We start from the raw sequence: 15,331 nt of genomic DNA on the forward strand, positions 1-15,331 counted from the left end.
AGTTTTCGGCTTTGTTGCCAAGAAGCCCGGGAGCGTTGCAGAGAACGTGTGCCACCTTTTCGCAGAGCTAGATCCCGAGCAGCCGGCGACTGCCATCGTCAATTTCATTAACAAGGTCATGCTGGCACCACAAAGACGCTAAAACCCCGGGGATGAAGAATATTATCTGCACGCACAACTGTCTTAAAGTTCCAACATGGCTTTACGGTCAAAGACTAAGGGCTACGACGCTACAGAAATGTGTAGTTTAGCCTTAAAAACAAAAGCTTTACTGCTGATATTATACCAAAACAACATTTACAGAATGTAACCAACAGGGCTCCACGGTATTGAAGGAAAATGCCAAATGCGATACAATAATGCTTCAAGTATGTAAAATAAGATTTGTTATAAGTTCCTTTTAAAATACTTGAAGGATGAAAATCGAATATTCGTTCTGATCATTACTGTCACAGTACAAAAATGTGCGATTCACGATTCGTCACAGTAATATATTCCGATAAATGCTGGAGCCGTAGGCTATTAACTAAGTTATAGTTGGTTAATAGGATTGTAAATGGCTTTAGCTTTTACATAAAATCACTCATAGCACCAAAAATGCTAAGCATAGTCTCAGCATCAGGGGTCTTCCAAAAGAAAGCACTGCCATTGACCCCTGAATAAAATACATATATGCACTCCAGAATGTATGAATTGCACAGATATAAGCCTCTGCAGTATGACAATCAGCGGTTACTATATCCATGTCAATATGTGTCCAGTTTAGGTCATTTTTTGTGTTACTTTAAGTCAAATAGTTACTTTTATTCAGCAGTAAGTTTATATTGTTTTGAAGTGCCACGGTTTTTCTCAATCTGGCCCAGTGTGTCAGCGAACGGCAGCGCAAGTTAAAGAGCGTTTGAGATAGCGGTGTAGATGGAGGACGAGACATGGAAGCAGAGCAGCTAAATGCGCTTTCTGGAGTTCCAGTATAGAGAGGATTTTTATGTCATGTAGTTCAGTGTCATGATGGAAGGCTCATGGTCATGGGATCTATTACCTGAGAGAATTGGGTCAACACGTTATGGTCGGCAGTGACATATAGACATCATATATGTAACATCATCACACTTTACGGTCACATCCGTCGTAACGTTTAGTAAAACATCGTATTGGAATGTATTCGGTCTTTAAACATGACTAGTGAAAGTCTTCACTTTTATAATACGAGCGATTTTAAAAATCTGCAGTTGTTTATAACCAAAGACATTTGTGTATTCATTCAGTTACGATATAAGCTGTACCTTTTATTTGACATGCCTTTATCATCGAGTTACCGACAGATAGTCAGACACGTCAATGACAACGTTAATATATTGTGGTCTGTATCTTCTTATTGATCTTTGTATGTAGTAATATATTTTCTCACATGCAGCGGACTTGGAAAGTAAATTAGACTACATGGAAGGAGATTGATAAGAAAAGGTTTTTATTACCTAATGCTAGTTTTTCAGTGTATGCACAAATGAAAAATATAATAAAGAAATGTAAAGTCATGGTACCATATACTGATTTCACGATCTCATTTATTTGTTGAACAGATGTGTGACATCTGCATTATAACGTCTGATGAAATACATTATCGGGCCACCATCCACACGTTTTCGACACAAACAGGATCATAGTTGTATTAAAAATCAAACTTGGAACGAAGCAGGCTAAAAAATGTGAATAATGTTTGAATACTTTGTGTGTGTGTGTGTGTTTTGATGAAACCGATGAAAGAGAAACCACTGTCAGCATTTCGTTTTTTCACATTCTTATACTAAGATTTTATTAATCATAAGGCCAGTGTTGAACAAACCGACACCATTGATTTGAAATAGAGGTCATCCATCTCGTTTGGACGTGTAACATTCATAAGTTATTCAGTCAATGGTTATGCATTCTTTCCTTGTCAAGCACGGCATCAGATCACGATTACAGTTCATAAACTGCTCAATGTCATGAGCATGAGGGCATTTAATGCTTCTGAAACTTTCGTCTCCTAGACAGTGAAGACTTCTTGGTCTTGGCCGAATTAAATGGGACAATGTAAACAGGGTACAAAACATAAAACATTACTTTTACAATCTTTGGTAACTGTTGATGGTTCTTCTATAAACAACCAAACTAGACAAAAATCTCATCACTACTCAAAATACAAAAGGAACGTTTGGTTAAGCTCTGCTAGCTGAATGATCGGGACTGTTGAGGTTCGATTTCATTTCTCGAGTGTCGTTTCTGTGTAAATGTGCTAGATAATGGAAATACAGTAACCTTCTGTACACGCTAGTAAAAGAACAATCAAAACAGAAGGCAAAACTCAAAAATTGAAAAGACATTCATCATCAAGTGCTGGTTATAAAATGTTCCCCTTTGGTTTTGTGTTTTTCTGGAAAAACAGAGGTAAAAAAGATAGACATTCATAATTTCGGTTTCCATTCTTCCAATGAGCAGCCCCAAATTTAAAGGCAGAAGGGATTTCAACCTTGCAGCGAAAAGCATTTCATTGAGCCGAGTCTGACGTTTTGCAGTAAAACTAAACTAAATCTGGTCTCAAGACCGCTTAAAAATCTGAAGGTGTGAAATTATTTTAGTTGATAGGGAAACCATTCTCCCGTTGATTCAAATCAGGCGCTGTAGTGTTAAATATACAGACAAAATGTGTGTAGCCTACAGCCCCCTCTTCATGTTTTGCAAGTTGATGAGCAAACCTTGATCATGTATAAACGTCAACACAGAGGAGAGCCCTTTAGTACCGCCGAGGTCAATCCATTGCGTTCAACAGAAACAGGTACAATGAAATAATAAATAAAGACTTGCTCCTTTCATTTTCATGTGTGAGGGTTCAGAGTCTGTTGGTACACGGGACAGATATCAATGAGGGGCTGCGGACCCGCGAGGATCTCAGGATAAAGCTGGTTGACAGGCTGGGCTGTGATCGTCTGTGTATTCTGCATCGTGGTTGGTGTCTGGACTTTGCGGGTCTTCCGTCTCTGGAGACATCGAGCCGTTATAGTCCTCGGCCTCCATGTGCTCCTCTTTAATTTGAGACTGATGCCTGTGCACACAGATCACAAATGTGAGTCCTTTGACTTTCCATTCTGATGTCTTTTTCTAATATTTGCTTAGATTTTACAGTTATGCACAATATATTAGAGATGTGGCTTACAGTGTGGGCAGAGGAGACAGCTCCAGACTGGAGTCGCTGTGAGAACCGTCATCATGCTCTTGAGAACTCATGTCCTCGTGGAAAGTGCTGGCCAGGGCCTTCAGACAAGACGCAGAGCCATACAGGGGCAGACTGCTGTCCACCATCGCTGCCTAAAGACAAACACATCCCATTACTTATCCGAATGAATAAAACCTGTTTTTCAAGATTAACTGAATATGAACAGCCATAAATGTGTTACAGGTGTATGTCATACTAAGTTAAGTTCTTGTGAACTGCCGTATGGCTCATGGTTGACATGAACAAAAACCCAGAAGTGAATCAAATATTTTGTAGTGATACACAGCTTAAGGTTTCACTTGTGTCAATAAAACCATTTTAAGCATTTATATGCTGCCTACGGGTGACTTTATCAAATTCTGCTATAAAAATAACATTACATTCGATATCATTTGTCAATCATGCTGAAATGACTTCATACCTGCAAAGCAGATAAAGCAGGACTCTGACCCAAACTGGATTGAATGTTCTTCACCAGAGGAGATCTGCAAAAAAATCCAAAAGATCTCAACACCTTTAGCATCAGTGACCTTACAAGAGTCTGAGCGTATCACTCTTTAATATCCGAGGATGAATTGCATTTTTACCCAGTGATTTTCTGCGGCCTCCTTTTCTGAAACTCCATCTCATCCACGGTCCAAACGGCCCCCTTCACGTTCTCCACTCGTACGAAACACTTGTGGAGACTGAGGTTGTGGCGAACAGCATTCTGGGATTCCGAAAAAAGTGACATCATTATAAACCAAAACACTATTTATATATAACATCAAAACTGATAGCTTTCTATAGGAGCGGTTTAGTTACCTTCCACGTGGCTGCATTGCGTCTGAAATACGCAAATGTTCGAGTGAACCAGTTGTAGATTTCGTTTAGTGTTAGCTGCTTTTCTGGTGCCTCCAAGATGGCCTAGAAATGAACAAAAGGTTATCAAATGGGTCTTTCATTGGTAGCTGATGTACCGTCGGTGTCAATGAAGTATAATGTTTTTGCCAAGTAAATGGTTGATGATGTCTCATCAGATGTGATTTGACAGGGTGGAGTCGTGGTTCCTCACCTGTCTGATCAAAGCTGCATAAGTAAACGGAGGCCTGACTTCAGCGCTCAGGTAGAACTCCTTATTCTGAACTATATCTGTGAGAAACACACGTTTCAAGTTTGTCTGATGTATGCGGTACAATACAATAAATGGCACAACATGCGTATCTGATTCCATACAAGAGGTCCAAGAAAAATAATCTTCCGATCTAGATATAACAGGCTTTTGCTCATTTGATGCCACACTCCATTGACTGAACAATAGCATTAAAAATGACAGAATAAATGTGTTTTAACTGCATTATAGTGACTGTAAACACGGCTCATGTTCTCACCTTGGTCCATGGCCATATTATATTTGTCAGAGTAGCGTTTGCGGATAGGTCCCATGCTGTGCAGGCTGGTGGGGATGATGACGGACGAGGTCTGGGGCAGTGATGTGAGCGGCGTGGATGGGGCTGTGGCACTCTGGGACAGGCTCATAGAGGGAGTTGTTTTGGGAACGGTTCCTTTGGCAAGAGTGAGGTTGGATACCAGATTCACCTGAAAAGAAACACATAAACCACGTCTGAACTCGTGTTTTAAAGAGAAACTGAAGAATAATATACTTTTATATAAATGTATATTTATATATACACAAGCAACCCCAAGAGTAAATAAAATGCCCCATACTGGCTGAGGAGCTGGTTTGGGTTCAGTAGATTTGACGTGGAGGTGGGCCATCATGGCCTGAAGGCGTTCTTTGTCTTTGGCAAGCTGTTTGACAAACACACACAAAAACAGATACGTAGCACAGATAAGCTTTCTGAAGACGACGTCTATTGTTGGTGCTGGGAATTTTTCTTTATGTATACGTACAGTACATACAGAGCAGGAAGAAAGATTAAAGCTCAGATTAGAGCAGGATGTTCAACAACATGCAAACAGAAAACAAGTGACACCTAAGACTATCACACTTATCTTAAACAAATTCAAACAAAACAAAACCTCCAAAGTGTGGAATAAAGTACCTGCAGCTCCAGTTGCTGAACCACCTGCATCTGAACTCGGCACTGTGCCGTACTCTTATCATCCAGAGAGTGTTCACTGTTCAGATGCCTGACGAACACAACGCAAAGGTTTTAATACAAAACATTTCCGTTTCATATAAAGGGTTAAATTACAACAAAACAAAAACAGAAGAATGGGAGGTTTCATTCATTAAATGGATCATTTCCTTTCCATAAACTGGACGGAAAAATATCTGCTAAAGGTTTTCACACACATTAGGGCCTTCAAACGATTTATCACATCCAGAATAAAATTGTGTGTTTACATTGTATATGTCTGTGTGTAGTAATATTGTATTACAAACACATGAAAATATAGTTCGAGTTACCTACGAAAAATGAACATAAATAAACACATACACATACATGGATGCATATATTGAAGAAACATTTTCTTAAGAAAACTTTCATTTATAATTTTAATGATTGGTAAATATAAATAAAACATTTACATTTTTCCCAAATATGTAGACATGAATGCCCATACGTTTACAAATACGATATTAATATGCACAGTACACAAACTTTTAATCTGGATGAGATTAATCATCTGACAGACCTCAATGCTCCTTGTGGAACTGAACACATTTCTTAGAAGATTAAATGTAAATCTTTGTTTATGTTTTATTGTTTCATTGTTTATGACTACATGTCACCCCGCCCTACAGTTTGTTTCCCAAACAAAGATATTCATTACAGAGTTATTTACAAACACTCCGTAAACCGGTTTGAATGAATCATAGGGTTCATGAATCCTACAGTTATACTATTGACCACCAGAGGGCAGTTGATACAAATAGAAAGCGTACAAAGGCCATAAAACTTTCAAAAAGACAAATCTCTCAAACAAAAATATGGTGCTGGCTTGGGTTCAAAAATATTCTTATCAGTACATCGGCACATACAATATTTGAAATCCTGTATACAAAACAAATGCACCCCCCCCTTGAGCTATGCACAGCTTACGCGCTTCAACCTGTACAGCAACAAGAAAAGTTTAGTATGGTCAAATGGTCAGAACTATTGCTTGTAAGCATTTGGGTCAATTTCATCACTAAACGCAATCGCACACATCTTACACATTCGGTGGGTTTGTGCAGGGAATTTAGCAGTGGAAGTTTGTGGAGTGTGATGTTTGTAATAGTGCAACGGTGACTGAGCTGAGGAACAAAGGCAGTGTTGTGGCAATAGACAGGGCGGGGCTCAGACTGAGAGCAGGGGTCAGGGTCAGTGGAAGGGGCACAGATAAACATCCTCCTGTTGTTTGTTTTGGGAGGGATGGCCAGGATCACCATGGGTACTGTGTTTATCAGTGCACTGAGCTCAACCCTGAGGGGCCCCATGACTGCACCGCCACAGGGGACAGACAGAGAGATACGGAAAAGAAAATCAAGAAATGGGGGTATTTACACACAGCGGGGTCCATCCCACGGAGAACAATAGTAATGCTTTTATTTTTCTTATTTGATATATAAACGCATAGCAATTTAAGAGAAAATTTGCATTTCAGAAGATCAATGGATAATATTCTCAGCGTTTCTTATGTCAGGTAATCTGAGAGCTTTAGTACAGAACACGGTCAATGTCACACATCTGCTTCTTTCATTTCTGACCTTGACATTCTTACACACGTTTAACGCCATTACATTTCTTCACATTTTTCTTACTTCGTGTATTTACATTTTGAAATGACATTCGCGACGGCAGATTTTCATTGAGCTGTTGTATGGGCGAGTCTGAAACGGCACACATGCAAACGAACAGAAAGGGTGGGAATAGAAAAATATGGCGAAACAATAAAAGGAAACTCGAACGGGGGAAAAACTGTTGTAAAAAAGGTTGCGAGCACGAACAGAAATGATAATTAGGTCAGTGCTGTACGCGGCAGATCTGTAAAGAGGACAAACGGCATAATAAAGTGCAGAGGATGAGAGCTGTCGACTCACTTGAGGAATGATTGAAAGTCTCCGAACACAGCATCACAGCCGGACCACTTACACACGCCGTGACTGTACAGAGGATGGGCGCTCTGGGACTGACTCTCATGAGAACTGATAGATAAAAAAACACAATCACATGAACAGTTATGCTGTGAAAGTCTGTGATCAAAGCAAAACATTTATTTAATATTAATAATATTAAAATATTACTGCTGTCAAATCGATGAATCGCGATTCCAGAATAAATGTTTGAGTTTAAATAATGTGTGTGTATAACGTGACACTATTTAAATGTGTATATAAATAGAACCAAACATGTATACATTAAAAAAAGAAATGTATATTTATTTATGTCTGTTTACTGTGCAAATTATTTTAGTATTGATAAACTCATACACATGCATGCATAAATAGTTAGGAAAACATTCATTCATTTTTATATTTTCTATATTTATATACATGTGTATGTGGTTTTAATAAATACTAAATCAATATGCACAGTACACAGACATATTATTTAAACACAAACTTCTTCAAAATTCTGGACGCGATTAATCGTTTGACATCGTTGATATGTATATTTATAACAATAAATGTTATGTATAAATAATTTAAATTTAAACATCATATACATTATTTTGTGTTATATAAAGTAATAATGATAAATATTTGTTTTAATATATTTTTATATATACACAAGTATGGACAAATTTACATATCAACAGTGTCAAACAATTTATCGCATCCAGAATGTTGTAGAAGTTTGTGTTTAAGGACTCACCGGCATGTTTAGGACTCAAACAGTGAGAAGTGATTATTTTCATACTTCAAAAGAAAAATGCCAAGAATGCTTGATTTGTTTGGGATCACCAGAGGTCAGATCCCTGACCCACGACCCTCCACTTTTCTTGCCTAAAAGAGTCCCGCACGTCTCTGCCAGCAGATTCCTCCCTTTAAACTCTCAAACGAAGAGGGAAAACATCTACAACGGGCATCTCCAACACAATCCTGGCCCTACCAGATGACTCACTCTTGACAAATTAAAACAAGACTTTGTTATTTTCCCTCTTCTAACACGCTGAACAATCAAATAAACAAGCCATGCAGACACAATAAAACAAACTGGTGCAAGGAACTGTTTGTTCTCGCAGACGGGGCTCTGAAGATTCCAATGGAAATGTCAAAAGCCGGCCTCGGAGGAATAAGCGCTCGGGAGGGAAACGTCACAGAAGTGTGCGGATAACAACGGAGCGGGATGGATTTTAAAGGATTGATTACATTTTGTGAGAGTGTTTGCATGTCGCTCAGTAACCCAGAGAGAGAGAGACAGACAATGCCCACATGTTGTGGTCTTCTGTAAGAGGTGATGGGTTTGTTCTCTGGTGCCAGCGGCTGCACTTAAGGTTTTAGTTGCAGGCGTCTCTCTGGCGGGCAGCAGTTTACATGACACATGAAACTGACCACACAGTCCTTGAGCGCTCACCCTCCACGGATATCACGCGAACAAGCACAGGCACGCTGCGAGGGGGCTCTGCTGACAATAAAGATCACATCCATCCAACACTACGACACATTGGCACCTGCTGAAATATGAGCACTCGTGAGGTGACGTAGCTGGTTACCAGAAGGTAGTAGGGCAGATCGCCACCGTGCCTTAACGGGCATAAAAAATGTAAGTAGTGTTTTATGGTGGAATTGCATTAAAGGGGTCAGAAATGAGGAAAAACGATTCAAATATGTACAAGACAAAAATTAACACTGTCCAGTTCATAAAGCAGCCGATAATATAAAGCCTGTATGAACAAGTAACTGAAAACAATCCCCTTTCTCTACACTCCCTCCTCCTGTCAAACACTCAACAATCAACACGAAAACAAGCCTTGAAAACTTGTCCATGAGAATGTCAATGACATGACGGACAATACGTTTGCAAGTGTGGTTTCGATCGTACACACGAGAGTCACGCTCTTATATAACCGTATTTAGCTTGACTATTCTCCTGTCATAGAAACATCAAGGTCTGTTTAGAAATCAGATAAGTTGTCATTCAGTTGTTTGCTAATCCCACGACAACGTTCAAAACCGCAGAAAATGTTGATGCCCGACTCATGACCCACTTATCTCATCTTTTATAAATCAAATAATAAGACAAAAGACAGAAAGCACAATGTTTTGAGTGAGCCTGTATGTTCCCACAGCCGGTGGGCAAGTGAGTTTGATAAACAAACTTTTGGATCATACAGACAAACAGGTTTGGACCTCAGTGCGAGTTTGTTCACGTATGTGTTTGTGTGTGCTCGAACAGAAAGCCTGCAGGGCACACATTGATGCAAACGTATGCCTTTCACACTGCCACAAAGACAAATGCACCCTCTTGAGACGAATGACATTTGTCAACAGTTTTCCCTTAAACAAACATATTAGTCAACATTTAACAACTCGACTGGTTCAACTGGCCATCGAATATTTAGAATTGATGTCAGCGAGATGAAGCTGTTGAACTCCTCTGAACATCTCGAAGACTTAACTTAGCACAATGACGTCCAGGGTGTGATGTGGACGTGTTCAAGATGCACGACATCAAGCTAATTTTAAGCAAACAAACGTACTTGCTTGCCCTGGCTCGTATGTTACTGGCTCAAGAACAGGGAATTGCTACTATCAACAGCTAAACGTTTTCCTTAAAATGACAATTTACACAAAAATGAATTTTCAATCATTTATTCACCCTCATTCCAAACCTGTATGACTGACTTTGTTCTGCAGAACACAAAAGAAAATACTTTGAATAAAACAACACTGACCTCCATTGATTTAAACCAATGAGACATTTCTCAAAACATCTTCTTTTGTGTTCCACAGAGAAAAACATAAGTAATACAGACATGAGAGTGAATAATTGATGACACAATGGGTGAATTATCGCTTTTAAGGACATTTCTGCCTATTAAACTTGTAAAGGCGAAGTATTGTAATACCGAAAAATAACACGCTTCAGCATCAGTAAGGATGATAAAGTACCTGTCTCTCCGGATGTGTCGGGACACGTGGTGTCCGTTGGAGCTGGAGTGATGGTTGTGGATCTGGCCTTTGGGTGGAGAGGGAGATTTGTCTCCTCTGCTCTTTTCCTCCTGTCGTGCATCTGCAGTCTCTTTCCACAACTGCTGAAGCTCAACGGGGATCAGGCCTGTGAGTGAGACATTGCCTTCATTACATCACCCCAGAGCTATTTACATCAGGGATGCACAGATGTGTCCATTCTGAGTGATAACCGATAATTATTTAACACTGGAAGCCGATAACAGGTATATATATATATATAATCTAAAAATTAACATAAATTTCCTTAAGACTGAAACAAAAGGCAAAACGTGGACAACTGCTTCCACTTCCAACATTCACTGCAGAAAACAAGGTTAGTTCTCTTTTTCCCCTGAAAATCATGTACCAAGTCTACTTTACACTAGTCAAAGATTCTTTAACCTTCAAACTTTTCTGCTATATTGTTTATTACATAAACAAAGATAGATGTTCTTCCAGAGCAACCCAGAAAAATGTCTAACAGGTCTCAAGAGAGAAAGCATTCAGACAGCAGTCTGATTCAAACAATGTGCTTTTGTTCCTATCATGTACACATTTATGAATACTGTATCTACATACTGTACCTACATCAACAATGTTTTTTAACTGTGAGCAGCTCACAGTTTCATTGTGATGATAATTTGAGGTCGTCAAATCCACATAAAGTGTTGAATAATGCAGTGGACATCACATGACCTGCCAGATGAAAAGTGTATATCTTAGGCTTAACGGGCAGCTTGTGTTAGCAGTGAGGTGCTCTTACCCTGAGACAGTGTACCGGCGAGCGTTGGCGGGATAGACAGGAGGCCTTGTCTCTGCAGGTTCAGCAGGTGCTGCTGTTGAACGGAGAGCAACTGTTGCTGTATCGCCATCTGCTGTGCCATGATCTGCTGCTGAGGACACAGACACCAGTCACATTACAGTCACACAAACGGTGTCCATTCAGAATATTCACACGGACAGAAGTCACCAACTTCACAGTAAAGAGCATAATCTACATCTTCGTTTACAAACAGTAGTCTGACACTGCATGGCTTCTGTGACAGGACGGTTCGGATGTCTTTTACCTCTTTACTGGGTTTTCCAGCGTGCTGTTGCTGCAGGAGCTGGAGGTGGAGCTCATCTTGCTGTTTCTTATGGAACTCCTGGAACTGTTGCTAGGACAAAGAGAGCGAGAACACAGAAATGTATTAGTTGATCAAGACAGAAAACCTCTTTGGTGATATTAAAAGGTTAAGAAGATCATTACATTTGGCTGATCCCGTGCCTGTTTAACCGATTACCTTCAGTGGTTCATAGTTTTCTTTACAAAGGTGAAAATACTGATCTTTCTCGAGCTATAATTTGAGATATAAAATATGAGATTTTTACACTAACTGTTTGTGTATGTTGGAAAGGATATCACAAAAAGAGTTGTCAATTGTCCCATTGTCCTATCCCACTACATAAAATCAAACCGTGAGCTCTGGACTGAAGTTATTCTTGTTTTGCATGCCGCTGTTGATTCAGCAGCAATGCAGTGCTGTCAATGAACAATGGTGCAGGAAACGCTGGTGTGTGTGTGTGTACCTGCTGTAACATGAGGGCCTGTTGTTGCTGCAGTAACAATTGTAGCTGTTGGGGGCTCAGGATCTGCTGCTGGAGGATCTGCTGCATCTGCTGAGGGGTGATGGCCTGAGTTATCATCCCCAACGATACAGGCACCTAAACACAAACATGTTTATCATGAATAAATGTCAAATTGATGTTTTTAAAAACAAGCTTCAGCACATCTGCAGTAAAATGGTCATGATCGATTGCACCTGCTCGAACATTAGTTGCAACATTCCATCTGTACACCTCATGATGTAAAACGTGTACGAACATCATGCTTTCAAAAAACACGACTCAGATCTTTTACATTTTACAAAACAAGTGAACTGCTAAAAAGAGACCAGATGCTTTTATAGATTTGATTGTTTAGACATTCAAGGAATAGTTTCCAAGTCCTCGAGGCTGCAAGGGTCAACAAAACCCCAAGAAAAAAAAATACACAAACAATTAAAAAAATAACAAGGCTTACAGTCCTTTAAACATGAACGACAGACTCCTCTCCATGCCTTTACGTTTACACAAACAACCGGTGGAGATAAAAGACAAATACATTATTCATTTGTTGACAGCAGCTATGGCGCAGACATTACAAATGCCACAAACAAACAACGGAAAAAACAAAAATACCCACAACCGAGAAGGGCGTTTTAAATGTAAATGCAAATGCACAGTGAGGTTGCCCATGCTTCACTTGGCCTCCAGGAATTACCACGATTCCAGCCAAAAACACTCAGCGCTTTTAAGATGTTTACAATGAATAAACATAAACAGAATAATTAAAGTCACATTTAGGGATTCGCATAAATAATACATCTACTGGGATACAAATGTAAAAGCAAAACTGGAGATTCCATTTAAATTAAGTCAGCGCAACACAAACAAACAAACAGAAATTTCCAGAAAATAAGTGTGTGTTCAGACCTAGATACTGCAGCTATGACAGAACAATAACAGATGACTGCTGTACCCACACGCCTGTGAGAAAGAGGGTTCAACAGCCAAAAACCATGAGAATGAAATAACTTTGCAGAACATCCATGCATCTCTTTTCGATACATAAAATACACAACATTTAACCTCGGTGCATTATCTGCAGAATGGAAAAACGGCCTAAAGAAAACAATTGACATTTGCTTGTAAAACAGCTCTGAACATGACAAACTGCTACGCCGTCTAGTTTCAACACAGAAACGTTTTAAATGTCAAATCCCAACACTAACATAAGCATACCAGCAAATTAATGTAAATACTCTCTCTCGGGGGCACGGTGCGCACCGATGAGTGTTGTCTCCAATGACAACAGACAAGTCCAAACATTGTTTTGTTGTTGTTATTGTTCTTGCGAGTGTGTCGGAGAAGCAACTCCCCGTGAGTGAGTACATGTCAACAAGCGATCGCTTCTGAAAACACAAGCCATAAATCAACAGGCTTCAGCAGTCCAAAAACAAATACAGCCCGTTGTTATTCCCCTTCAATACCTTGAACAATTTCGCTTCGTCTACCCGCCCAAAGTAAAAATAACATTCTTTCCTGTGCTGTGCATCTGGGTAAATGTAAAATGCAAAGGCAGGGGGGAAAAAAGCATGCAGCTCTTAAAAGACAAACACACGAAATAAAATGACTGGCAAAGTCAGTGTGATGCCGAAAAAAGGCCCATTCAGAGCTTTTATCTGTACAGTGATCAGATATCACAGACTCTGTCATGAGGGAGTGATCAAATGAATGACCACTAAAGAAAAAGTGAGGGGTCGATCGGACGGACATTACAGAAAGGGAACGCTTCTAAAACAAGTGCGGTTCTACATCAACGTAAATCCATCAATGAACAAAATGAAATGCATTCGGATTTCAATAATCGGTCAAAGTTACTTACAAAATACAGAGTTGTGGTTTTAAGTGAATAAAGAAAGCGCAAATGTCAATAGTTAAATATACAGGAAAGGAAGAACGCAAAACATGCATTCATTATGTACACAAAAACGCAAACACGGTGAGTAAAGAGTCCCAATACCTGAATTGCTAAAACAAACAATTTCTATCTTTACATCTGACTGAACTAGCTGAGCTTGTCTCAATACTCACACACCTTGATAACTCCATTGGCGGTCGTAACAGAGAGCTGCACTGAAAGATTGGTTGAAGACTAGTGAGTGTCAGTATCCTCCTACTGTTCTTTCAACATCCCAACCCCGCTGACCAACCTCCACCTCCACCAATTACAAACCGACTCAAAGCGCACACCTAATGCAACCCAGCCAGTCACGTCACTCGAGCCATTGACCCCGCCCCCTGCACTTGAAATAGTGGCATATATTTACGTGAACTATTGACTACCTCGGCGTTCCACTCTTATATTCGCATTCACCCAACAAAACTGCTATAAGTGGAGTCAATTCATGGTGAATAAATAAAGGCAGATGTGTGCTGGGTGGTAAACAGTGTGTTTGTTTATCGATACGGCTCTAGAGCCGTCTAACTCCTATCGGCAGCACGGTCTTATCTAGCCCACAGGACAGAAAATACTTGTTTAACAAAACAATAAAAGGGGACAGCGTAACAATATGGAAGAAGAATAAAACACACCCTTGTTGCAAAGTCTGTTTATGAACAGGTCGGTTTGTGTATCAGTGTAAACAGGGTGGTTCTCTGGAGGTGTCCGCATGTGCTGTGGGGGGGGGGGTGATGGCCCTACCTGTGCGTCTGCCTCCGTTTCTGTGCTCTTCGGAGACTTCTCACCACTCTGCTTCTGCTGCTGATGTTGTTGTTGTTGAGCAACTTGTAGCGCCTGAAGATGCTAAAAAAACAATAACAAGTTTCTGATTGGTTTCTGAGCTGCTCCGCTCTCTCAGGGACCATGCACGTTGTTTTCAAGAAGCACACATGTGAGCGCTACATATTTCGTTATCTCGATTTGTTGATAACAACGAAATGAAAGCCAGTTAACCGTATTAAGACCGGCTTCAGTGGACAAGTCAAAGACTTAATGAGCTTTGATATGGGTTTGTTAAAAATGATGTTTTATTACCATGAGTGGACCACAGCCATAATGCAAGAACCTTCGCAAATACAGAGAAAATTGCGCAACGACTTTTTCATCATAACAAGTCAGTATCCTGTTATAAAAGAAGATTCAACCCCGTTTACACCTGGTGTTCAGTGTTAAAGTGGAGGCAGTCTCAGCCTCAGACGTCACGCCCACATACCGTTGGCTAAACGTCCGATGCATAAGGCACACTTTTTTGGAAACATTTCAGCACGTTCAAAGTCGTCATTTGATTAAATTTCAATTTCATAGAATTTTACAGGATTTCCGGTAGACGTGCGTGTCGCGTTCTTAAATGGACTTAAATAGAGTATTCAACTGATTTTTACATTGATTA

At 39.9% G+C, this 15,331-nt stretch overlaps 2 protein-coding genes across 13 annotated transcripts in view; one reads left to right on the plus strand and one right to left on the minus strand.

Moving 5' to 3' along the window:
- Window positions 1-1,544, plus strand: part of tns2a (tensin 2a) — a 48,442-nt gene extending 46,898 nt beyond the window's left edge. For all 4 annotated transcript variants that reach the window (XM_079478163.1, XM_079478164.1, XM_079478165.1 and 1 more), the window contains one exon: window positions 1-1,544. In XM_079478163.1, coding sequence (XP_079334289.1) covers window positions 1-142 — 142 coding nt within the window. In that variant the 3' untranslated portion in view covers window positions 143-1,544.
- Window positions 1,447-15,331, minus strand: part of foxp1a (forkhead box P1a) — a 26,684-nt gene continuing 12,799 nt past the window's right edge. Inside the window, exons 3-17 of one of the 9 annotated variants that reach the window (XM_079478167.1) lie at window positions 14,644-14,745; window positions 11,928-12,062; window positions 11,426-11,515; window positions 11,122-11,251; window positions 10,299-10,464; window positions 7,284-7,388; window positions 5,299-5,386; window positions 4,961-5,044; window positions 4,624-4,831; window positions 4,308-4,384; window positions 4,058-4,159; window positions 3,841-3,962; window positions 3,675-3,738; window positions 3,194-3,345; window positions 1,447-3,082 (exon numbers count right to left, since the gene is read on the minus strand). In XM_079478167.1, coding sequence (XP_079334293.1) covers window positions 2,929-3,082; window positions 3,194-3,345; window positions 3,675-3,738; window positions 3,841-3,962; window positions 4,058-4,159; window positions 4,308-4,384; window positions 4,624-4,831; window positions 4,961-5,044; window positions 5,299-5,386; window positions 7,284-7,388; window positions 10,299-10,464; window positions 11,122-11,251; window positions 11,426-11,515; window positions 11,928-12,062; window positions 14,644-14,745 — 1,779 coding nt within the window. In that variant the 3' untranslated portion in view covers window positions 1,447-2,928. Of the gene's footprint in view, window positions 3,083-3,193; window positions 3,346-3,674; window positions 3,739-3,840; window positions 3,963-4,057; window positions 4,160-4,307; window positions 4,385-4,623; window positions 4,832-4,960; window positions 5,045-5,298; window positions 5,387-7,283; window positions 7,389-10,298; window positions 10,465-11,121; window positions 11,252-11,425; window positions 11,516-11,927; window positions 12,063-14,037; window positions 14,104-14,643; window positions 14,746-15,331 lie in introns of those variants that run through there. The other 8 variants (XM_079478168.1, XM_079478170.1, XM_079478169.1 and 5 more) reach the window with 8 other exon arrangements.

This window comes from Barbatula barbatula, assembly GCF_947034865.1.
Source record: "Barbatula barbatula genome assembly, chromosome: 17".
In the NCBI taxonomy this organism is placed as follows: Eukaryota; Metazoa; Chordata; class Actinopteri; order Cypriniformes; family Nemacheilidae; genus Barbatula; species Barbatula barbatula.